Source organism: Oncorhynchus mykiss, chromosome 27, assembly GCF_013265735.2.
Source record: "Oncorhynchus mykiss isolate Arlee chromosome 27, USDA_OmykA_1.1, whole genome shotgun sequence".
NCBI classification, from domain to species: domain Eukaryota; kingdom Metazoa; phylum Chordata; class Actinopteri; order Salmoniformes; family Salmonidae; genus Oncorhynchus; species Oncorhynchus mykiss.
In genome coordinates this window covers 8,862,022-8,888,883 of record NC_048591.1, presented here as the reverse complement: position 1 = coordinate 8,888,883, position 26,862 = coordinate 8,862,022, and the positions used below count along the sequence as shown (strand labels likewise).

At 41.7% G+C, this 26,862-nt stretch overlaps 1 protein-coding gene across 6 annotated transcripts in view; it reads left to right on the top strand.

Annotated features, from left to right (window-relative positions):
* Positions 1 to 23,069, top strand: part of LOC110507464 (uncharacterized protein C14orf132) — a 30,117-nt gene extending 7,048 nt beyond the window's left edge. The window contains exons 1-4 of one of the 6 annotated variants that reach the window (XR_005040043.1): positions 9,907 to 10,362; positions 16,876 to 19,502; positions 20,247 to 20,395; positions 21,442 to 23,069. Coding sequence is in view for 1 of the 6 variants with exons in the window: in XM_036965367.1 (XP_036821262.1) it covers positions 16,876 to 17,094 (219 nt within the window). In the remaining 5 variants the exon portion in view is untranslated. Of the gene's footprint in view, positions 1 to 9,906; positions 10,367 to 16,875; positions 19,503 to 20,246; positions 20,417 to 21,441 lie in introns of those variants that run through there. The other 5 variants (XR_005040040.1, XR_005040039.1, XR_005040041.1 and 2 more) reach the window with 5 other exon arrangements.
* Positions 23,070 to 26,862: the final 3,793 nt, after the last annotated feature.

The following is a 26,862-nucleotide window of genomic DNA, read 5'->3' as shown; positions in this document are numbered from 1 at the left end:
AATTTGTTTTGCCAATGAACATCTGAGTGATTCAGAGGACAACTGGGTGAAAGTGTTGTGGTCAGATGAGACCAAAATGGAGCTCTTTGGCATCAACTCAACTCGCCGTGTTTGGAGGAGGAGGAATGCTGCCTATGACCCCAAGAACACCATCCCCACCGTCAAACATGGAGGTGGAAACGTTATGCTTTGGGGGTGTTTTTCTGCTAAGGGGACAGGACAACTTCACCGCATCAAAGGGACGATGGACGGGGCCAATTCTTGGGTGAGAACCTCCTTCCCTCCTTCCCTTTGAATCAAGTGTTGTTTTGTTATATCAGTTTATAAACCAATTGCCAAGGAATCAGCACATCAGAATTCTCTTCCCAACTATTTTGCAACCTGTATGGCGCTGCGGTCAACATGTTGGTCCTCAAGTAAAACTGCTATATTTTAATTTATGACAAATAATTATTTATTTTTTTGCCAATTTTGTTCTTTAATAAAGGGCAAACAATCAAGATCCCTACCTTCTCCCCATCCCTCATTTTTGTTGCTGTAATGGTGCAATCAGTTGGTTGTAATTTTGGATAGAGAAAACATTTCCATATGTTTGTTAACAGCACGTTACAACTCCACCTTTCCTATTCATAATATCGTATTTTTATATATATATATATATATATTTTTTGTCAATAAGTATATTTGAATCATATTATTTCTTGTAATATTTGTTGTATTTTCTGGAGGATGAAACTGGAATTGCAACCAGCTTTGTTTGGCTTGTTTTAGAAAGGCCAATGTTTTTAAAAATGGTTCCATTTTCAATTAACTGGAAGTGAGAGGGTGTAGTCTGGATAAAGGGAAAAAGGCCATTTTTGAACAAGGGATGAGCCATACTTACTAATTTACTAATTTAATTGTTATAATTATTATTAATTATAACATTTGTATGACTGATGCGTTTAGTGAGAGGTTTAATGCTTTAATATTTCATCATGTTAGCCACCGGAACTCAGATTCATTATATAAATAAGCACGTTTTATTTTGTCTGGCTTGCAATTCCAAATAAAGTGTTTTTTTTGTGCAAAAAAAGACAAGTCGTTCGGCATAGCCAGAGCCATAAGTAAGTAGGTAAACAATTCATCAGGGGTATTTACCTTGCCATGGTAGCAAGATCTTATCTATTTTTGCTAACGTTCTGTTAAGATTTGTTTTAAGTTCTTTTATTTCTTGAGGGATACAAATACAGACTATGTCCCCGTCAGACCATTTTATTGATAAACTACACAGTAATGTAAAAGTTTTTTTTTACCCTTATCATAATTTGGCTGTAATCCAGAGAGGCTAGAAAAATTATCTAGACCCTCTGAGGCTGTTCGATGATCCAGATTGCGGATTTAAGGCAAAATTTGAGTCGTCGGTGTACAATTACACCATAGTTTTTAATCCCTGGATTTCTAGCCCCTCTACTGTATATAGTTGTTGGAGCTGATTTTAATAGCTAACATTTTGATGGCCATAATAAATAGATATGCTGACAGTGGACAACGTTGTTTTACTCCTCTTGACAGTTTAATACTTTCTGAGAAGTAGACATTATTTTGTGTTTTACACTTGCGGTTACTATACATAACTTTAACCAATTGTGTAAGAGATTCTCCAAAATGTAAATAGTCCAGGCAGTTATGTATAAATTCTAGTCGTACTTTATCAAAAGCCTTTTCAAAATCTGCTGTGAATACCAGACCTGGTTTCCTAGATTTTTTTTTATAGTATTCTATTGTTTCGAGAACTTGTCTGATATTATCTCCAATGTATCTTCCATGTAAAAAAAAACCTGTCTGATCAGGATGAATAATATCCGACAACACCTTTATAAATTCTATGTGCTATGCATTTTGCTAGGAGTTTTGCATCACACAAGTCTTTCTGTACCGCTGTTAATTTTACACTATTATTATAAAAACAAATCCCTACAGTTAACTTCAGTTGTTGGAAATGGAGGAGACTGAAAAGTGAACAGATGCTTAAAATACTTTTCTTCCTCTTTCAAAATAATTTCTTCTTAAAATAATTTCTCTGATAATCGTCACGTTAAACTTTCAAGAATGAATTTTCAAAAGTTAAGGCATACAAACTAAAACAATCTCCTCCATTGTTTTGATTATTTTACACCTGAGTAAACTTCATGGAAGGGCATAAGCAGCTGGTAATAGTTTAAACAACTTCTTTCTTTGGGCAGTTTTTAATCAAGTGGCAAAATGTTAATGAGATGCCTTAAGTAGAGCACAGGCTTGCATGTACTGCGCATCTGCTCCATTGCCTAGCTGCTATAATTATAGAAACACACGTTTGACAGTAAAAGCCATTGAGTGCTATGCTTATTAAATGTCTATAGACACAATTTCAAACGTATTTAGAATATAGTTCTCATTCTTGAACTGGAAGTGGAAATATTTCTCCCCGTTTTTAGTTTTTTCCATGTTTTTTGAGTTAGTTGAGCAAAATAGTTTTACCATAATGTTTATGGCACAAGGCACACAACGGATACAAGTGGAGGACGTTGGTAGCTGACAGTGACTCCACTGAGCTTGTAATCATGGTCATCTGAAGTGCACTTGAAAGGTACTAGGTCATCCACTCTCAAGAGATTCACTGTCACAGACCAACAATCCCCTTCAGAATGTTTGGAAATGTATTACAAATAAAAAACTGAACCCCGATAATGACAAAGCGAAACACAGGTTTTGAGACAATACCATATTTACAATGATACTCAAAATTGTCCTCAGGTGCAACATGTTTCCATTGAACATCCTTGAGATGTTTCTACAACTTGATTGGCGTCCACCTGTGGAAAATTAAATTGATTGGACATGATTTGGAAATGCACACACACCTGTCTATATAAGGTCCCACAGTTGACGGCGCATGTCAGAGAGAAATCCAAGCCATGAGGTCAAAGGAATTGTCCATAAAGCTCAGAGACACAATTGTGTCGAGGCACAGATCTGGGAAGGGTACCAAAATATGTCTGCAGCATTGAAGGTCCACAAAAACACAGTGGCCTCCATCATTCTTAAATGGAAGAAGTTTGGAACCACCTGGACTCTTTCTTTGGAACCACCAAGGTCAGCGAGGTAACCAAGAACCCAATGATTACTCTGACAGAGTTCCTTCCAGAAGGACAACCATCTCTGCAGCCTTCCAGAAGGACAACCATCTCTGCAGCACTCCACCAATCAGGCCTTTATGGTAGAGTGGCCAGATGGAAGCCATTCCTCAGTAAGGCACATGACAGCACGCTTGCAGTTTGCCAAAATGCACCTAAATTACTCTGGTTTGATGAAACAAAGATTGACTTCTTGGGCCTGAGGAGGAAACCTGGCATCATCCCTACGGTGAAGCATGGTGGTGGCAGCATCATGCTGTGGGGAGGTTTTCAGTGTCAGGGACTGGGAGACTAGTCTGGATTGAGGAAAAGATGAATAGAGCAAAGTACAGAGAGACACCTGCTCCAGAGCGCTCAGGACTTCAGACTGGGGCGAAGGTTCACCTTCCAACAGGAAAATGACCTTCAGCACATATTCAAGGCAGCGCAGGAGTGGCTTGGGGACACGTCTCTGAGTGTCCATGACTGGCCCAGCCAGAGCCCAGACTTGAACCCAATCAAACATCTCTGGAGAGACATGAAAATAGCTTTGCTGCGACGCTCCCCATCCAACCTGACAGAGCTTGAGAGAATCTGCAGAGAAAAATGGGAGAAACTACCCAAATAGAGGTGTGCCAAGCTTGTAGAATCTACCCAAGAAGACTCAAGGCTGTAATCGCTGCCAAAGGTGCTTTACTAAGTAAAGCGTCTGAATACTTATGTAAATGTCATATGTCAGTTTTCCATTTTTTATAAAGTAGCAAAAATGTCTAAATCTGTTTTTTCTTTGTCATTATGGGGTATTATGTGTAGTTTGATGAGCGGGGGAAAAAACAATGTAAACCATTTTAGAATAAGGCTGTAAAGTAACTAAATGTGGAAAAAGTCAAGGGGTCTGAATAATTTCCAAATGCAATGTATGTGAATGAGGTAGTTTCAGTGTGGCCTTATCTCTCGGGTTTATGTGAACTTCCAGTCAGCTTCATCTGTCTCTGTCCTTAGTTCTCAGTCCTCTGGCCATCACAGCAGATGGAGAGTAAAGGATTGTGGCTTACAAGCATTGGACCAGACGTCCCTGTTTTTTTTTTTACCATAGACATCCGCTGTCCAGACTGTAATTCCTCTATGCTCTATGGGCTTTTGGATGGGAGGCATATTGAGAGGGTGGGGGACTGGGTTTGGAGAGGGTGACAAAGCTTTAATAATGTAACAAAATGAGTCACATTGCAGCTGAGAAGGATTGGGATATGGTTGAACTAGACTAGTGTTATGCTAATGGAACATGTAACCTGCACTCTTGAGTTAGTCATAACACTTATCACAAATTCATCAGGGGGTGGCTTACAAGATCATAGAAATGTTTAGTGCCCACATTAACAGTGTAAATGTCTACTTGTGGTAATATCATACTTTTAAAAAATAAGTTATTCTTCATGGTCCATTTTGACAATGACATCAGTCTCCATAGAAGACATAATTGGTTGCACTTTAACTGTTTCCTCAAGCTAATCTCATGCAAAATTCACCCCCCCAAAAAAGGATGCCAAGGCCGTCCTCGGATGTCCCGTCTTTCTAGCCAAACCCCTTGGCGGCGCTGGGCCAAAATATGTTAAACCTCGTTCCCCCCTTCAGGGAACAGTAGTTATATTCATAACTGTATGTGCCCTTTCAGTTGGTCACTCGGTATAACATACTATGGGGATATACAATCCCGCGTCATGCCGGCTCAGAGAGTACCAAACTAGGAGGCCCACAGCAACCCATGCACACACAGGTTCCACCAGCTCCAAAAAAGTGGTTACAGAAGCCACCCTTTTCCCTAATAATTACCCAAGAAGCCTGAACTATCAGATCCCCATATAGGGAACCAGAACCTGCTGCAACATGGCTATGTGCACTGACATGCTGCCAATAGAACCCATGGTTCCAAGAACAATACTTACCTTGCAAGCCTGAAATAACAGAACTCTTGGTAAAGTGCACGGCAGCCCGAGGCTCAAACCCACAGGAAACCTGCAGTAACCTGGAAACTGTGTACTCGCACTCTGCCATGGCAGCTCAAGGCTCAAACCCACAGGAAACTGTGGTAGCCCTGATAATACACACATTATGCCCTGGCACACCCCAAGGCACAAACCCACAGGGAACTGTTGTAACCCAGATAGCTGTATCTGAGGAGTCAGTAGCTAGATTCCCGTCCAATTGGCAACAGATTTTCATGCGAAAAATCGAATAAAGAGAATATGCAAATATCCCCACCATTGTTGTTTTTCCCACCCAATGTACTTGTTGCGGTTAAAAACAGTACGTAATGACGTAGTGCACACAATTTACTTTTTTTCATGTACTCTACCGTTCAAAAGTTTGGGGTCACTTAGAAATGTCATTTTTATAATCCATTAAAAATAACATAAAATTGATCAGAAATACAGTGTAGACATTGTTCATGTTGTAAATGACTATTGTAGCTGGAAACGGCAGACTTTTTATGGAATATCTACATAGGCGTACAGAGGACCATTATCAGCAACCATCACTCCTGTGTTCCAATGGCATGTTGTCTTAGCTAATCCAAGTTTATAATTTTAAAAGGCTAATTGATCATTAGAAAACCCTTTTGCAATTATGTTAGCACAGCTGAAAACTGTTCTAATTAAAGAAGCAATAAAATTGTCTTTCTTTAGACTAGTTGAGTGTCTGGAGCATCAGCATTTGTGGGTTCGATTACAGGCTCAAAATAGCCAGAAACAAAGAACTTTCTTCTGAAACTCGTCAGTCTATTCTTGTTCTGAGAAATGAAGGCTATTCCATGCGAGAAATTGCCAAGAAACTGAAGATCTTGTACAACACTGTGTACTACTCCCTTCACAAAACAGCGCAAACTGGCTCTAACCAGAATAGAAAGAGGAGTGGGAGGCCCCAGTACACAACTGAGCAAGAGGACAAGTACATTAGTATCTAGTTTGAGAAACAGATGCCTCACAAGTCCTCAATTGGCAGCTTCATTAAATTGTACCCGCAAAACACCAGTCTCAAGGTCAACAGTGAAGAGGCGACTCCGGGATGCTGGCCTTCTAGGCAGAGTTGTGAAGAGCCAAAAAGCCATATCTCAGACTGGCCAATAAAAAAAAATATTAAGATTGGCAAAAGAACACAGACACCTGACAGAGGAACTCTGCCTAGAAGGCCAGCATTCCGGAGTCGCCTCTTTGCTGTTGATGTTGAGACTGGTGTTTTGTGGGTACTGGAGCATGCACTCTCTCATGTTATCAGGGTCGATAGCATGACAAACCTGTCCAATTAATAGGAGATAACACAGAGGAGCAGATGATGTTGCTTATACAACCCAGAGCCCTGTTTGAGGAGATGACACACCCTTGTGTTAATAATTCTCTCACGGAAGAAAGGGATCATCCATCCACACATACATCACATAATCTGACAACGGTGGCGTAATGGACACAGCGCTTTGTGCCGTTCACTGGGAAGAGATCAGATTTGGGAGCTATTCAGGCCTTGAAAAGATGAGGTTGAATTAGGGGAATCTGATGCCCTCAGAATGCCTGTGGACATTCTACACCAGTGCTTAATACAGACCATAGGTTCAAATACACAGCAATAATCAAGGAGAGCTAATTTAATACAGGATAATCACCATGGTTATCCACCATCACATGGAACAAACATTGGACATCATCACATCCTCCTTTTGAACACATAATGCCACCTGACCAGAAATACAAACATGGGCCCTTTGATGGATTGTCTGTAATATTAGTTTGGCTTATTTGGCTTTTGCTAAAGCTGTGAAAGAAAAATGCAGTAAAATATGTGTCTTGCTCTGACTACATGTTCAGAACATTTGAGACTTAGTTTTAATGCTGTAATGTTCCGTAAAAAAAAACATTTAAACTCAAAACAATGCTTTTGTAGCAGCCTTATCTCCCACCAAGTAAATGTATACACGTATACAAATCTGTTTCATGCAATGTTCTCAGCTCAGTAGTTTTCTCAAGCATGATGAACATGCATGTGTAGAAAAGCAGTTGTCAGTTCAACAGAGCAAATTGAGCCGAATAGACTATTTTCAGGGCAAGCATGATCAAATGAGTGGAAAGACCGGTGTTTGTGTGTGTAAGAGAGAGTACTTTGAGCAGTGGTTGAATAAGTACCCAGTTGTCGTACTTGAGTAAAAGTAAAGACATCTTAATAGAAAATGACTCCAGTATAAGTGAAAGTAACCAAGTTAACTACTACTTGAGCAAAAGTCTGTACCCCAAATACCCCGAAAAACTATTTAAGTAATACTTTAAAGTATTTTTACTTAAGTACATTACACCACTGACTGTGAGTGTGTGTGCATGTGTGCGTGTGCGTGTGCGCGTGTGTGTGTATGGGTGTGCAGTTGAAGTCCACTCTAGAGCACAGTGAGTTTTTAGAAGAGGGGTAAAACAAGTCAGACCGTAAGCACTGTGTTCCCCATCCTTTCTACCCTCGCTCCAGGCCAAATCCAGCCACTTGTCATGTTCAGAGTGCATTTCCCTTCAACTGGTTAGGGGCTCATCAATAAAAGAGGGCACACGTCCATTTTATTTCCTGTACGTTTTTTGTCAATGTTCTGAGAACATATTGAGGATAATATGGCTCAGTACAAGAGTAGGATACACAGCGAGACATTGACATGCGAAATCAGTGAGATTGGACTTTAAGTGGAGGGAAAGACTGGTGTGATTTAGAAAAGTCCATTGTTGTGTCTGTCACCTCATGAAGACGACCTTTCACCCTCAAGGACGTTTAGATGCACGGTTATAATCCCCCCCAAAAAATCTGTTTAGATCCGTGTTGGAAATTCATCAGTGTCAGTACTTTACACTTTTCATTTGGGGTAATATATCTGTAGGAAACTGGGTCAGCGCTTTTCGTTGTTTGTTTTGTCTATGCTTCCTGTCACGTTGACAGGTAAGACTACGGAACACCACACATTCGCCCCCAGGGCTCATCTCTTTTTAGCTGAAGCTGCATGAAACATACAATATTTATATTCCTCATTTCTTAACAATAAGTATGCCCAAGACTCCATTGTAGACCATGATGCCTTTTCTCTTACCGATGCTCTTACCTCTTAAATGATTCCACCACCTTGTTTTGAGGTGTACTACTAAAATGGGACAAACAGTAAAGTTCTGCAACTGATTACCTATCGCTCAGACAGATGTTACAGAGGGGAGAAACATCTGCTTGCTCTGCAGCCTCCCCCCCCCCCCCCCCCCCCCCCCCCCCCCCCTCTCTTCTCAGAAGGGGCTGTGGAGACAAGCCAGCAGAGAGTGCAATTTCATCTACACAACAGCACTTTAGAGATGGCTAATTGCACTGTAAAATGTCGGCTCTGTGTAAAAGGGCTTTCTCTGTACTGTGGCAAAGTGGGCTTGTTTTTGCGGATGTCAATGTATTTTTAACACCTGCCCCTCTCATCCATGTATGACAGAGGTAGAAGGAGCTGTGATGACGCTGTTAACATGTGACAGTAGGGAGAGAGTTGGTCCGTTGTTTCCCAGCGGAGAATGTCATTACATAATTGGTACCTTTGAATATTTTAGCTTCTTTTGTGACGGCATTCATAATTCATGTTAATGCAGGCGCAACACTCTGCTGGTTACATATACCAATTCCTTATTTTCCTTTCTCTCATCTTTTAATAGTTTTTTTTCTTCTCTCTCCCTCTTTTAAACACGACGCTGACTAAATATGAGTGTCAGATATTTACAAAATACAATTACAACACCGCCTAATGTATCAAAAATAAAATACAAAATACTTTTGCAAAGTATTGTATTTAAATTAAAGATAAGTACGGTCGGTATCTTGTATTTTCAAAATACATGTGGCAATTTCCCCCCTTAACCTGAACAACAGCAATGGTAACAAAAAATGTGTGACTTGCTATGACTGTGATGTGGTTGTTTATCTACTAGTTGAATGCACTGACTAAGTTGCTCTGGATGCAAAATGACCTAAATCTAAAAATGACCACATGGTATTATTATTCTAATTAGCTCCACCCCCAAACAAGACCAAGTTTGAATGACTGGAGATGGGAAAAGATACATCAAAATGTATGCAAATAAATGACTAAATACATTTTTAAAATACAGAAAATACACTTTAAAGTAGTCCCAAAAAAAGAATGGACTATTTAAGTAAAATATCCCGTGCAGTTGTAAATTGAACAAATACATGTGTGAAAACCAACGTTTTTTTTTAAAAAATATCAACTTATTTTAGAAATAGGCCCTATATAATTTTCTATCAGGACTGTTGAAAAGTATTTTGTATTTTAAAAATACAAAATACAGTTCTCTAGAGTATCTTGTTACAAAACACACTGGACTGTAGTTCACGCCAGTGAAATACAATTGACAAAATACTCAAGTTATTTAAATACGTACTTCAAATACAACAAATACAACAACATAAATACTGCCCATTTCTGATTAGTATGACCCCACACTTTCTCCAAGATGATCTCCCTTTATCCCCGGTTCACAGTCATTTCTCTGGTATTGGCTCCGAGGGCTCAGGTTGATGAAAGATCACCACAGTCTCTTTTCATGTGACTCCATCTCCTCTCAACTAAGTAATATTGCATAAGATCTTCTCTGAATGGAACAGAGTTTCACCTTATTTGTCCATCAGAGCCAAAGCCCACAGCAATTTGCATGTCAGGATGTCCATTGTGCATGTCAGGAGTCTATCGTGTCAACTGTCTTTGCAGGGCTTTATACATTAGTGGAATAATGATATTATTTGCAAATGGGGGCGGCTGGGGGAAATGGTGACGTAGTGTGGCTGTACACACGGCAGATCCAGGATTCGGACAGGGACCAGGTGGACTTTTGTCTGTTTGAGCTTTAGATTCCCAAAGAGTTAGCTCTAAACGTAAATCATCATTGTAGACTGACCTTAATCTGTTTACTGAAATCCCACTGCTAAATTATAGACTCCCCTCTGTTCCTCTGCTCCCTTTGCCCCTCCCTCATATGCACGCACACACACACACACACACACACATATAGTCATGAGTCTCTCTGCACTGGTCCAATCACTGCTCAGTGCTGTCTGAGTCCAGCGCTCTCTTTTTAAATCCCCCTCTCTGTGGTGAATCAACACTCGCAGCGCAGCCCTCCGGTGATACAGCAAGTGACAGAGAAGTCTGCTGAAACAGCCTACAGTAGGTACTCCTGCACTCTTCTTTTTCCCACTCTCCCCCCTCCTCAAATATTGTGTCGTCCCCATCACCCGTTCCCCTGGGTCGACCCTAGACTTTGTCTTTCGCTGTCCCTGCATCCTCTACACAACTCAACTTTGTACTTTGCTTGTTTTGCTGACAGTGTGGTGTACGTGGTTCACAGTGTAGTTTCACATGAAGCGGCTCTTGCGCTTCCAATCACTCTGCCTAGTGATTGTAATAGTGATTGTAATGCACATTGAAGAAAGAACACGTGGGCAGAGCATGTTTGGGACATGCTAAACAAAGTACGATTGATGCATGTCAATTGTGAATTGTTAAATGCATTTGGCAAGTTAATGGTGCATGGTTAAATGACCTAGGCTTTTAGCCTTCTAAGCTTGTAGACTAATGACCTGACTCTCATGACGGACTTTACATGGTGGTATTACCATGTAGGCTGATATAACTATCACTTTCATTTTTCGCTGGGTTGACAACGTTCCCATTTATGTCAGTCGTTTCTCTCCAGTGAGAGTGAATACGTGGTAAATGAATCATTAGACCAGGGATTGTGTGTTGACCTTGACATATTATTCTCTGAATTATTCTGACACATCGTTATGTCTTAAAATGTTTGGAATTAGAAGCATGACTTTGCATACAAAATGTAAACAAACAAGACCAATAGGTCACAACTGCTAGCTGTCTTACTCATTGATGTTGCGATACAATACGTAATAATGAGGATAGATCAATAGTTGAACTACAACCACGTATAGTTATTTCGGGCTCAGTCTTTACTACGAAAACAAAAAGGGAACTACAACCACTAAAATCTCTTAAAAGGCCATTCTTTATGGAGGTTTATGGAGATATATATTTGTTTTAAATCCCAGATTTTATTTTTTTCGTTCATTAGGAAATTAATCGCTTGTTAGTTCCTCACAAACAAGTGAAAGCAACAACAACAACAAAAAGTGTCTGGACACCTTATTTACTCAATTGTTTCCTTTTATTTTGGCAGTTACCTGTAGACTGGACGGAGAGGTATAGCTTCGTGATAAAACATACATTTGGTTGTAAAAAAAGCAAACTTCTCCTTTCTCCTTCATACATTGCATTTTTAGTTCTTCCTCCCTGTCAACCCTATCTGGAGCACAACACTTGAATGGAGACAGATGATGAACCTCTGTGGTAAGAGATCACTTAAGTGCTTGCTATGCATACGTGAATACCTATGACGTTTGTGATGTTTTATAGATATGTTCCGTCATCCTTCACGCAGGCCTCCTCTGTGTGACCATGTGAGTTGATGTTTTCAATTCTCTGTCAGAAGATTGATATCTAAACCATCTGGATATTGAATTGTGGATATGGTCTTGGATATTATCTTCCATAATACAAATCATCTTCCACTGCAAGAAAAGCCCATGTTTAGAACTTTCGCTAATTGACCGGTGAACTCGCACCCTGACCCCACTTCAGTGACAACGTCCGCAGACAACTCTTCCATCCAAACGCGGCAGGGCACATCACCTCTGGTTGCTTTTAAACTAAGTTGAGGAGTGGGGAAAAGTGTACGGTCTTTAGGATCTTCGTGGTATGCATGGTGATTGGCAAATCCGCATATAGCACATGCATGGTTGGATTGACACCTTCAGAACTCTCCCTGGTACCGAAGCTGGTTATTAACTTTGCTGAAATGAGTTGCTATGAATATCCAGTGTCCTATTCTATATAGGGGGTCTGCATGTTGTGGAGTACAACCAGAGCTTTATTTGGGACCCAGATGTTTGTTGACTGTGATATATGTTTCAGTGGAAAGTTCTTATTATTTTTTTTAAATCACCTCAGTGGAACACGCTTTTGGCACACATTTCAGCACAGTTAAACACCTGACACCACCAACTGTAATCATTTGTCTGGTGAACAGTATTTGGAGAAAGGAAAAAACAATAACTCAAAGCTGGAGGCAGCTGGCCAGTTGATGTGTGTGTGATCGTCATGCTAAACAACACAGCCACGGGGCCTGTATGCTATTTACTTCAAGATTTATCATCCCTGTCATGACACCACACTTCTCTGGTGGCTTTTACACCCGGCGTGGTCCTCCCGGGGTTTAATAGCACACTGAAATAAAACGGTGATGACATAATCAAAGACATGGTTGTTATTTAGCTGGGTTCTCCTCTCGTGCGGTGACAGGGAACAGAAGCCTGTCAGTTAGGCTCCCTTGCCTGCCAGTGAATGCTTGGCTCTTTTCCCATTGCCTTGTTAGAGAGTATTAATTACAACTCCTAACAGCGGTCGCTATCGATGAACCTCAAGTCTTAATTTGCTGCTTCCTTCTGTCTGTTTCAATGGGTTTCTCATTGGCCTCCAGGGAAAGATGGAGCTCATTGTGAGCCAATCAAAGTAATTTGTCTTATTCCCTCACCGGGCCCGTGTCTCTGAGGTATTTCATAGTAGCTCAGGGCCTCAGACACATCCTCAATATTGAGACACATTAGGCAGTTTTCCATTAACCCAGGTTTATTCGACAAACCCAGGTTTGTTGCGACGTGTATTGGAAACGGCGGATATAGGATACCCTTTCTATAGATCGACAACATTTTTATCCGTTTGACATGGGCGTATTTGTTTTGCCTAACTGTCTTTATTGCGACAAATGATGATGGAAATGAATTACGATTGCCGAATACTTTAGAAAGCACATGGGGCACGTCATCAAGTAATTACTGTATAAGCTCCACTTGACATTTCATTCTAAATGCCTACTGCTTGCAAAACAAAACTTTTAACTATAAAAAAAAATGTTTCTTTGCAATACAAGGATTGGCCTGTCTGTTCAAGAAGGCCTGAATTTCTTCGCCTTGCTTTTCTGGTTGGCTGGCAAGTTTCACCATCCAATTATTTCAGATCTACCGGCGTGAAAGTTTCACCATGTTACGGACTAACCTAGGCGATATGATGTGGCGATGCATTGGCACATGAGAATTATTAGAATATGTGTCAGTTATTGCATTCTATCCATGCGGGATACCTGAGACATTAAACAGATAGGTGGGACGGCATACTGGCAGTCGCAAATGTATTAACGGGCAATTTGCCTAAATAGGTCATGGAAACACTTGAACCACGATGTCCAGCTGTTATAAATTGCCATGATAACACTGAACAAAAAAATTATACACTGAACAAAAATATGAATGTAACAAGGCAACAATTTCCCAAACTTGCTCAATGGGTGACATGTCTGGTGAGTATGCAGGCCATGGAAGATCGGGGTAATTTTCAACTTCCAGGAATTGTGTACAGATCCTTGCGACACGGGGCTGAAATATCATGCTGAAAGATGAGGTGATGGCGGCGGATGAATGGCACGAAAATGGGCCTCAGGATCTCATCACGGTATCTCTGTGCATTCAAATTGCCATCGATAAAATGCAGTTGTGTTCATTGTCCGTAGCTTATGTCTGCCCGTACCATAACCCCACCGCCACCATGGGCCACTTTGTTCACAACATTAACATCAGCAAACCACTCGCGCCAGTGGCCAGTGGCCATCCAAGGTGAGTATTTGCCCACTAAAAGTTGGTTACCAAATCGCAGTCAGGTCAAGACCCTGGTGACGATGACCAGCACGCAGATGAGCTTCCCTGATACGGTTTCTGACAGTTTGACAACACTACACAACTTTAATTGCTGATCAATTGAAACTTTGTTTGACACCCAAGTTCTCCCTGATCACTCTTCCTGATAGGAGGTGTAGTGGAGCTAGACGGTGGTTCCTCCTGGTTCCTCTCACTTCTTATCAGTAGCAGATGGGAGGAAGAGAATGATGAACCTGTCCCTTCCTGATGGATCGAGTATGTCTCCATCTAGACCGGCGGTGCAATGAGGCGCGGGGACAGGGAACAGCTAAATGATTGGGCCATCACAGGGTGCAGTTGTCCCGTCTGGCTGGTCCTGCCATATGTTAGAGCAGGGTGGGCCAACTCAGACTTAGCTGATAAATGGATGTGCGTTTTAAGCTAGGCAAGGTGAAGAGGGGTGAAGAAGACAGAAAACACCAATATGTACGTGGAGTGAAAACAAACCTGGCCGTGTCCTCCAAACAATCCTCCAAATGCACTATATATGCAAAAGTATGTGGACACCCCTTCAAATGAGTGGATTTGGCAATTTCAGCTACACTCATTGCTGTCAGGTGTATAAACACAGCCATGCAATCTCCATAGCCTAACACTGGCAGAATAATGGCCAAACTGAAGAGCTCAGCACCTTGCATTGTCATAGGATGACACCTTTCCAACAAGTCAGTTCGTCAAATTTCTGCCCTGCTAGAGCTGGCCCGGTCAACTGTAAATGCTGTTATTGTGAAGTGAAAATGTCTAGGAGCAAGAATGGCTCAGACGCAAAGTGGTAAGCCACACTAGCTCACAGAACGAGACCAACGATTGCTGAAGCGTGTAGGGCGCAAACATCGTCTGTCCTCAGTTGCAACACTCACTACCAAGTTCCAAACTGCCTCTGGAAGCAACGTCAGCACAAGAACTGTCCGTCAGGAGCATCATGAAATGGGTTTCCATGGCCGAGTAGCCGCACACAAGGCTAAGGTCACCATGCACAATGTCAAGCATCGGCTGGGGTGGTCTAAAGTTCTCTGCCATTGGCTCTGGAGCAGTGGAAATGCGTTCTCTGGAGTGTTGAACCACGCTTCACCATCTGGCAGTCCGATGGACGTATCTGGGTTTGGCCGATGCCAGGAAAATGCTACATGCCCTAATGCATAGTGCCAACTGTAAAGTTTGGTGTAGGAGGAATAATGGTCTGGGGCTGTTGTTCATGGTTCGGGCTAGTTCCAGTGAAGGGAAATCTTAATGCTACAGCATACAATTACATTCTAGATGATTCTGTGCTTCCAACTTTGTGGTAACATTTTGGGGAAGGCACTTTCCTGTTTCAGCATGGCAATTCCCCCGGTGTGGAAGAATTTGACTGGCCTGCACAGAGCCCTGACCTCAACCCCATCAAACACCTTTGGGATGAATTGGAACACCGAATCGCCCAACATCAGTACCTGACATCACTAATGCTCTTGTGGCTGAATGGAATGCCCATGATTTTGGAATGAGATGTTCGACGAGCAGGTGTCCACATACTTTTGGTCATGTAGGGTAACAACAGAAAGTTATTTAGCTAGTTCTAAGCTGCACATTTGCAAGAATCACATCAACAAAGCTACAGCAAAAATATTCTTATTTTATTATTTATGGCCATGAAACTGCACCTTTAAACTTTTAATGGGTTTTCATTTTGAGTAGTATAGTTTGACTCAGTAAATTATTTGAGTAAAGCTTATATACAAACACTGGTGAGTCCCATAGGGGAGAGGGAGACAATGACTGACTGTGTTGGATAATATAGGTCATGCAGCTGTGATCGTTAGAATAGGACACAGGGTAGAAACCCCAAGAGTGACGAACCAGATGCTTTTGATTGTTCTTGTTCACAGCACTGAGGGTATTTCTGTTCACATCATACAGTTCACATTATACGTGGGATGTTCCCAAGTGTCTACATGTCACACTGATGTGTCTCGCTATTATACCCTTTAAAACACATTTAGTGTTCAGTACTTCAAATCAAATCAAATTTATTTATATAGCCCTTCGTACATCAGCTGATATCTCAAAGTGCTGTACATAAACCCAGCCTAAAACCCCAAACAGCAAGCAATGCAGGTGTAGAAGCACGGTGGCTAGGAAAAACTCCCTAGAAAGGCCAAAACCTAGGAAGAAACCTAGAGAGGAACCAGGCTATGTGGGGTGGCCAGTCCTCTTCTGGCTGTGCCGGGTGGAGATTATAACAGAACATGGCCAAGATGTTCAAATGTTCATAAATGACCAGCATGGTCGAATAATAATAAGGCAGAACAGTTGAAACTGGAGCAGCAGCACAGCCAGGTGGACTGGGGACAGCAAGGAGTCATCATGTCAGGTAGTCCTGGGGCATGGTCCTAGGGCTCAGGTCCTCCGAGAGAGAGAAAGAGAGAAGGAGAGAATTAGAGAAGGCACACTTAGATTCACACAGGACACCGAATAGGACAGGAGAAGTACTCCAGATATAACAAACTGACCCTAGCCCCCCGACACATAAACTACTGCAGCATAAATACTGGAGGCTGAGACAGGAGGGGTCAGGAGACACTGTGGCCCCATCCGAGGACACCCCCGGACAGGGCCAAACAGGAAGGATATAACCCCACCCACTTTGCCAAAGCACAGCCCCCACAACACTAGAGGGATATCTTCAACCACCAACTTCAATAACTGAGTACTGGACCATTTTATCAACCTTATGAGACCTGTTACCCTCCAGATGCTTTTTTTTGAAACAGGGTTACAGAGCTGCTGTACATATGGGCTCTCTCTGATATGCTATTATGCTGGCCTTGATCCAAGTCATCTTTTCATCTTTTCATCTCTCCTCTTTTCTTTTGTCCCTCAGCATTTTCCGGCTGTGAGTGGGGCCTTCATGGATTCCCCGTACAATGGCAACACGTCCCTCCAGACCTCCACCTCCAACCTCAACGCCAACTTCTCCCGGCCGACCGAGGCGGAAGAGGAGGGCAAGTACTCCAGCGACGCCATCTGGCTTTGGGTGGCCGTCATTGCAACCATCGGCAACATAGTAGTGGTAGCAGTGGTTTGCGCCTGTGCCTTCTAAGACCCGTTAGTTGCAAGCACACAGCCGAAACATCCCGCTTGCCCCGTCTTTCCTCCACTTTAACCTATCCCCTGTATTCATTTTACTTTTGTAAGTGTCCATCCATAATATTAAAGCCAAGGCCCCGTTCTGAGGGTCAACTGAATATGATAGTGTAAATATAGGGACTGGCTTAACTGATGTTCTCTCGGACTAGGAATGAGAGAAACAATCCTCCGTAGTTACCATACTGTATCTTACCTTAAGCCTATGTCTCACACTGTAAAAAAAAAAAAATCATGAGAAACGGTGAAGTGAGCAGATGTGGGCTGTGCCTTTTTATAATGAACATGGTAAATTAGTTAAGGAAGTGGGCAATATATAAAGCAGCTGAGTGAGCCTCCCTTCTGCTTACCACCAGAGGTCAGCCTAAAGGATTATGGAAGTGTACAGCTGTGAGATCCCCTCTGCCTGTGAACCTGAACAGAGCACCACACCATGTATCTTTGTCTTGTTGATGTCATGGGACTGTTTGTCTGGAATGGATGTGTTGATGCTGCTGTCTTGGTCCAGTTCTCCAGTACTTTTTTTTATCTCCACGAGACTAACCTGGTTAAATAAGGGGTGAAATAAATAATCAGCAGTTCTCGTTGTGGCTGGCCATCGTCTCGGAGACCAGTGGAGAGATATGTGACAGATGGTGGCTGGTAGTGGGGCAGAGGGGACAGCGGAGGGGCCCAGGGCAGGCTTGGCAGTGCCCCCAGTACCTGGTGTTCTTTCCTGTGACTGCTGCACCGCTGCACTACCATTACTGCTCTGTCCTGTCCTCATCAGCCTGTCAGTGATAGAAATCTCCCCAAGCACTTTATAAAACGCAATAAAGTGGGGAGTTTTCTTCCATTTTAACTGCATTGTTCTGCAGTGGCTGTAGACCTGTGCCAGTTTAACTATGCAGTGAAGGCATCCTATTGGGCACACACTGGTTGAATCAATGTTGTTTCCACGTCATTTCAATGAAACGACGTTGAACCAACATGGAATAGATGTCGAATTGCCGTCAGTGGGATAGCAGTGGCTAATGTTTATGAGTGAGACAAATGTATAGAAACACAGTATCACCCACAAGCCAAATGAGTGAATGAAGTTGTCAGCACAAATCAGATGTTATACCACCCCTGCTGACATTATCTGAAGTTACGGAACCACCAATTACATCGCACTAAATCATTGAGCCGCCCACCTTTACCAGACCACTGCTACAACAGCCTCAAGCTGTTGAGCTAGCAGTCAAATGAGTTCTCTCGTCATAAGAAAACCCATTGCTGTTAACGCTCATTTTTTAGTTGCTGTGCCAGGCAGTCAGAATCTCACATTCACCTCAGAATGTCTCTCAGTAGACTAGTGTGTGTGTAGGTGGCAGCAGCCCCAGTCGTTCTGTGCTGTGCTGTCTCCCATGCACCCAGTGGAGTCGGGCCACAGACTTGTCAAACAGCAGGGCTTTAATGAGATGTAATGCCTCTCTCTCTCTCTCTCTTTCCTAAAGCGAACACTGACCTCCCGTTGCGCTGTGGTGATCAGAACAGAGCTGATCCCTGCTGCACTCAGCTGCTCTGAACAAAGATAGTGCTTCAAGTGCATTTTTAGAGTGTGACTTCCTCATTTAATCAGCACTCATTGACAGAGAGAAAGGGGAAGGAGAGAGGAGCGGACGAGAGGAGTGGCTGCATGGGAATTGATTTTTAACAGCCAACTTCCATGTCATCTCTTTGAAATACAAAACTTTTTTTGAAGTTGAATGGAGAATTCCATTATTTTTATTGAAACCAACGAAGTGGAATAAAAAGTTTGAAAATGGAGAGATTTAGGATCAAAGGTCTGGCTGAGCCTTCACTTCACACAGCTAATTGCACGGATCTCACTGTACAGTAGAGTTAATGAAAACAAGAGACCGATTCATCATGGCATCTCTGAGCGTTCCTTTTCAGGGTCCTTAGAGAGCTTAGCCAGAAACATGTGGGGACATTAATCGGTTGTCTGTTAAAATAAACAACAACAATCGCACTGAATGGGGTCTTCATAAGTAACTGCTGGCGATAACTCAAGATGACGCTAACAAGTTAGAATTATACATCCCCACTATATGTAGTTACTTTAATACTGTAACTATTCTGAAGCCAAATTCATATGGACTAGGTGAGGAATCCCAGTTAGCTATAATAGGAATTTCTTCTACTCTTGTATCGGCTGTGTGCTTTGACATGGGACTGGTTAAGGCTCAGTTGCCCACTGTCTACGGCTCAAATTATGTGCCTGAACTGACTAACACAACTCCTACCCGTCAACTGCTTATTGACCATGGACGCCCCTTGACCCCCATGGATGATGGTCCTCCTACACACCACAAAAGGTCATCACAGCCTCAAGCCCAGGTACCGTGTGAACCAGTTTGCAATGTCACTTAGGCGCGCGGTTCACCCGACACAGATTAATAAGGCTAATCCTGGACAAAAATAAATCAATTATATGGAGATTCTCTATTGAGCGTACTGTTTTATTCCAGGACTAGGCTTAATCTGTGTCCGAGAAACTGCCCCTTACTGTTTAAGATTTGTTTTTAATTACCGCCTCCATGTAAAAAAGGGAATTGTTGCGCTATACATTATGCATCTGCCTGTTAAAGGGAATAGTTATTTTTTAGTATTGGGTAACTTGGAGTGATGCTTCATTCATAATCATATTTGTTTGATGTACCGTGTTTCTTTATTTCTATAAGTCAACATTACTTCAGTCTTACTAAGTCTACACTACATATTGAGTTGAAACATTCCATTCAAGCATGTAATTTCCTTATTTGTTCTAATGGACGAGTCTCTTCACTGTGTTAACTGAGAGCGTGTGTCGACTTGTCTCCTCTACCGTATGGCATGATAAATGTCGCATTTATATAGAAGTACTACTATGGCAATACTCATGGAGACCCTGCCAGTTACAGCTGTTTAATGGGGGAGACGTGGCCATGGAGTGCTCCCTCCACCAACAGATGCATTTCACCACGTTTGACTTCCTCCCTCCCTAGGCCCAGAGGGGACTGAAGTCTGCTTAATCACACCCCCATAGAGCATTCCATCCTCCTTCTCCTTTCCCCTATGTTCTCTCTCCTTCCATCCATGCAGAGCACCAGACCGTGCTTTTTGCATTGGCACTGGCCTCTGACCCGAGGCAGGGCACCTCATGCCCGCATGCCTCTTCCTTCCCAGGCAACAAGAAATAGTCCGGTCGTTGCTGGGTGAAATGGACAAGTCACTCCTACGAGAGGAGAACTGTAAGAGCAAGGAGCAGCTGGGTATATAAGCGAACACACACACACACACACACACACACAATGTAAATGTACCTTTCTATAAAAGTTTTGGTTGTGATGACAATGCTATGATGTCATTATGTGCTCTCAGGGTTTGTATTTTGTTCTTATCTTTCAATACATTGTAAATGTTTTACACCATTTTCTCATCATAGTTATAGTTAGCAAATGATAACATTTATAGGGGCCATTTAATGTTGGGCTAGATTAGGCAAGCTTCAGTTTTGGATTCTGTTCAGTCTATCGCTTCATCTATTCAGTCTGTATCGGTGAAACATTACAGATTGTGTGATAGAAATGTAAAGGTAATTGAGCTGACATAATGTAGAGTTTACCAAGAATGCAGTCTCCACTAACGTGGGAACATTGCCTTTACATGTCAATCCCGATGTAACTCTGCACTTCTGCAATAAAGATTGAATAGAGCCCTGAGGCTAATATTCGATCCAATTATACTAGTTATAATTTAGCTTGAATTAATAAGCACTGTATTGCTGAATGTCATACTGTAGTTATTCACTCACACTCAAACATGCTGAGGTATAGCCCTAGACTTCTGCGTAAATATGCTCCCCCAAACTAACTTGGGAGCTCTATAATTCATAAGAATCCTAACAATTTGTAAATATTTAAACGCTTTTGAATCCAACATTTCACATATTACAATATACCCATGTATAAATTGACCAATGACCTAGCAGGGTAATGAAAATATAGTCCGACTTCAGTGGGTGTTTCTATATGTTGTTGCCACGGGAACACCCATCCATAGATCATCTCACTTGTTGTGGTGTTCTCTGGCTCTGGGTCCTCGTCAGACGCTAAGCTTCCCAGCTCTCTTCCTCTGCAGAGTGTTGCATTACCCAATGAGGCTTTGCTGCATGTTTGTTAAGTCGGAGATATGAGAACGCTTCTTGACTTTAATGCTGCCGGACATCATGTCCCTTCCCTGCTGATTCACAGCGGCTCCCCTAACCCGATGGCTCGTTTTGTGTTTGTCTCTGCAGACTCCCAGGAATTTTCCATCCTTCCTCGGCCTCCAGGAATATATATGCTAATTAAAGCTGACTTCCTATATCCTGAGTACAGCAGAGACAGTATGGTTGACTAGGGACTGTGACGTTATTAAAGCACCCAGAGGAAACCCATAAAGACTACATGGAGGCTGGGGGGAATATTGTGTATAGGTGGGACTTGAGAGGTGACAGTAACAGACATCATATTTATGACTTCAACAAATGATACCATATCTTATTCAAGGTTACTTGTAGTTAACTTGATTTGGAATGTGCTGTGACTCATGACACTCAAAGGACCTAGAAAGTGAAACCACACTATGTCCATCCTCCTGGAACCCTGTATGTCTTTGTTTTGAAATGGATTTCTGACAGCGATTCACATACTCATTGCAATGAATGGATGGATATTTATCGACATCCTCGACTCTGAAGACTTGGATTCTACATTTCTGTGCATCCAGTTGCAGTGTTGTACGTTCTGATACCTCCCTGTAGGTGTCAGGGTTACTGCTATGAAATATTGATTAACAGAAAGGCTGTTGGCTAAATACAGGAGCTGTATTAGTTCAATTAATTCACAATGCTAATTCACAAAAGCTTTCTATAACATTACTTCATACAAAATACTGCACAGAGTCATGTCACTGCAATTGTTTTAAATTACATTTCTAGAGGGGGAGGGGAACCCTTACTGTCTTGACTTTCCATAAATGTATGACCTACTTTGAAAAGATATCTTTAAAAAAAAAACAGGAAATCTAACATTTGGGGGTTTTCTTTTAATTTCAGAATGTGTATAAGCATGGTTGCAGTGTACAGTATAAACACGAGGGGGGTGTTATTGACACCATTTATATTTTTAACATGATATTTGAGGCTCATTATTATTTTGTTCCCATGCTAGATTAACCAAAACCTGCGCACACACGCATTGTGAAACGTGGCTTGCATTACAGGAGCCAGGATTCAATACCGTATAAGGATAATGGATGTGTACGCGTCAGTAAATTAGACCAGCTCTGTTGTTCATTTGCTCCCCCACTACCAGTAGTCCCAACATCCAGGCCGCGTGTGCATGCTCATTGCAACGACGTCTTAATATGGAAAACACTTAGACGCAGCTGGTGCGAGACCACATGACAGTTCGAACCAGGATCATTTTCTTGTCTTTTCGAATTTCTGTTGTGATATTTTGATTTAGTATGAGCTTACTGAGCTTGCTTGCATGTATTGTGTTTACTTCCATCCCGACATATTGTTAGTCGACAACTCTGCAAGCTGCGTTCCAGTAAGGAATAAATCATGTAATAATCATGACATTATGGAATATTGATTGGAGGATTCATTACTTGGTACATGGAGAAATATATAGAACTAAATGTGGAATATTTTTTTGTCAACTTTTTATTGATCATGTACATATTTCCAATGTTTTAGCAATTGTCAGTGCAGAAACATCGCTGCCAAAGTCTTGATGCATTTTTTTACACACTCTTGCAAGTGAACAGAAAAGCTTAGAAGTAAACATGTTTTTACCTACATAATAAAATCTATGTCGTCTGTTAACCTCATGTTTTACCATCCTGTTTAATTCAATTAAAGTGATAAGAATGTGAAAATGATGGGTCGTCCTGTCAGGTTATTCTTCATTTGCATGTGAATGAATGAATAATATTGTGCTATCACAAATCTGTCAGTGTCCTGCTCATATGGGGTTGAATCTGCAGTGGACTAATTTCATCCTTTGAACAAATGCCCCCCCCCCAATTCAAAGTGATGGGTCACTTATCAGAATTTAAAGAGAGAACTTTTGCTCGTTCTTTCAGAATTAGCATTGGCTCTGAAATGGCACAGGAACGGAACGATGGCACAGGAACGAAAATCAGCTTATTCGTTCCTGCACAGCCACACTCATGTGGCCTTCTAGAGATAATGCCCCTTGCAAGGAGATAGACTCAAAGTGGACTATTATACTGTAATACAACATTTACAGTTGAAGTCGGAAGTTTACATACACCTTAGCCAAATACATTTAAACTCCGTTTTTCACAATTCCTGACATTTAATCCTAGTAAAAATTCCTTGACTTAGGTCAGTTAAGATCACCACTTTATTTTAAAAATGTGAAACGTCAGAATAATAGTAGAGAGAATGATTTATTTCAGCTTTTATTTGTTTCATCACATTTCCAGTAGGTCAGAAGTTTACATACACTCAATTAGTATTTGGTAGCATTTCCTTTAAATTGTTTAACTTGGGTCAAACGTTTCGGTAGACTTCCACAAGCTTCCCACAATAAGTTGGGTGAATTTTGGCCCATTCCTCCTGACAGAGCTGGTGTAACTGAGTCAGGTTTGTAGGCCTCCTTGCTCGAACATGCTTTTTCAGTTCTGCCTACACATTTTCTATGGGATTGAGGTCAGGGCTTTTTGATGGCTACTCCAATACCTTGATTTTGTTGTCCTTAAGCCATTTTGCCATAACTTTGGAAGTATGCTTGGGGTCATTGTCCATTTGGAAGACCCATTTGCGACCAAGCTTTAACTGATGTCTTGAGATGTTGCTTCAATATATCCACAAAAATGTCCTACCTCGTGATGCCATCTATTTTGTTAAGTGCACCAATCCCTTCTGCAGCAATGCACCCCCACAACATGATGCTGCCACCCCCGTGCTTCACGGTTGGGATGGTGCTCAGCTTGCAAGCATCCCCCTTTTTCCTCGAAACATAATGATGGTCATTATGGCCAAACAGTTATATTTTTGTTTCATCAGACCAGAGGACATTTCTCCAAAAAGTACAATCTTTGTCATCATGTGCAGTTGCAAACCGTAGTCTGGCCTTTTTTATGGCGGTTTTGGAGCAGTGGCTTCTTCCTTGCTGAGCGGCCTTTCAGGTTATGTCGATATAGGACTCGTTTTACTGTGGATATAGATACTTTTGTACCTGTTTCCTCCAGCATCTTCACAAGGTCCTTTGCTGTTGTTCTGGGATGGATTTGCACTTTTCGCACCAAAGTACGTTCATCTCTAGGAGACAGAAGGCATCTCCTTCCTGAGCGGTATGACGGCTGTGTGGTCCCATGGTGTTTATACTTGGGTACTATTGCTTGAACAGATGAACGTGGTACCTTCAGGCGTTTGGAAATTGCTCCCAAGGATGAACCAGACTTGTGGAGTTCTACCATTTTCTTCCTGCAGTCTTGGCTGATTTCTTTTGCTTTTCCCATGATGTCAAGCAAAGAGGCACTGAGTTTGAAGGTAGGCCTTGAAATACATCCACAGGTATACCTCCAATTGACTCAAATGATGTCAATTAGCCTATCAGAAGCTTCTAAACCATGACATAATTTTCTGGAATTTTCCAAGCTGTTTAAAGGAAAGTCAACTTAGTGTACAGTGCCTTGCGAAAGTATTCGGCCCCCTTGAACTTTGCAACCTTTTGCCACATTTCAGGCTTCAAACATAAAGATATAAAACTGTATTTTTTTGTGAAGAATCAACAACAAGTGGGACACAATCATGAAGTGGAACGACATTTATTGGATATTTCAAACTTTTTAACAAATCAAAAACTGAAAAATTGGGCTTGCAAAATTATTCAGCCCCCTTAAGTTAATACTTTGTAGCGCCACCTTTTGCTGCGATTACAGCTGTAAGTCGCTTGGGGTGTGTCTCTATCAGTTTTGCACATCGAGAGACTGAATTTTTTTCCCATTCCTCCTTGCAAAATAGCTCGAGCTCAGTGAGGTTGGATGGAGAGCATTTGTGAACAGCAGTTTTCAGTTCTTTCCACAGATTCTCGATTGGATTCAGGTCTGGACTTTGACTTGGCCATTCTAACACCTGGATATGTTTATTTTTGAACCATTCCATTGTAGATTTTGCTTTATGTTTTGGATCATTGTCTTGCTGGATGACAAATCTCCGTCCCAGTCTCAGGTCTTTTGCAGACTCCATCAGGTTTTCTTCCAGAATGGTCCTGTATTTGGCTCCATCCATCTTCCCATCAATTTTAACCATCTTCCCTGTCCCTGCTGAAGAAAAGCAGGCCCAAACCATGATGCTGCCACCACCATGTTTGACACTGGGGATGGTGTGTTCAGCTGTGTTGCTTTTACGCCAAACATAACGTTTTGCATTGTTGCCAAAAAGTTCAATTTTGGTTTCATCTGACCAGACCTTCTTCCACATGTTTGGTGTGTCTCCCAGGTGGCTTGTGGCAAACTTTAAACGACACTTTTTATGGATATCTTTAAGAAATGGCTTTCTTCTTGCCACTCTTCCATAAAGGCCAGATTTGTGCAATATACGACTGATTGTTGTCCTATGGACAGAGTCTCCCACCTCAGCTGTAGATCTCTGCAGTTCATCCAGAGTGATCATGGGCCTCTTGGCTGCATCTCTGATCAGTCTTCTCCTTGTATGAGTTGAACGTTTAGAGGGGCGGCCAGGTCTTGGTAGATTTGCAGTGGTCTGATACTCCTTCCATTTCAATATTATCGCTTGCACAGTGCTCCTTGGGATGTTTAAAGCTTGGGAAATCTTTTCGTATCCAAATCCGGCTTTAAACTTCTTCACAACAGTATCTCGGACCTGCCTGGTGTGTTCCTTGTTCTTCATGATGCTCTCTGCGCTTTTAACGGACCTCTGAGACTATCACAGTGCAGGTGCATTTATACGGAGACTTGATTACATACAGGTGGATTGTATTTATCATCATTAGTCATTTAGGTCAACATTGGATCATTCAGAGATCCTCACTGAACTTCTAGAGAGAGTTTGCTGCACTGAAAGTAAAGGGGCTGAATAATTTTGCACGCCCAATTTTTCAGTTTTTGATTTGTTAATGATGGTGTCCCACTTGTTGATTCTTCACAGAAAAATACAGTTTTATATCTTTATGTTTGAAGCCTGAAATGTGGCAAAAGGTCGCAAAGTTCAAAGGGGCCGAATACTTTCGCAAGGCACTGTATGTAAACTTCTGACCCACTGGAATTGTGATACAGTGAATTATAAGTGAAATAATCTGTCTGTAAACAATTGTTGGAAAAATTACTTGTGTCATGCACAAAGAAGATGTTCTAACCAACTTGCCAAAACTGTAGTTTATTAACAAGAAATTTGTGGAGTGGTTGAAAAACTAGTTTTAATGACTCCAACCTAAGTGTATGTAAACTTCTGACTTCAGCTGTATGTGGCTCTTCTATCTCTCATATTTACAATTAAAATGAGAATCAATTAGTGTCAGTAGCAATTTGACTTAAGTTTATATCCTGGGCTTTTTGAGGGACATTTAAGCATTACATTTTTTTATTTTTTATCTGAGAGCAACTGGGGTGAACCACGAGGTAAAAGCACTAATCCACCTGACGTTTTAGAGCTGGAACAACCTTGGATTGTGGGAAC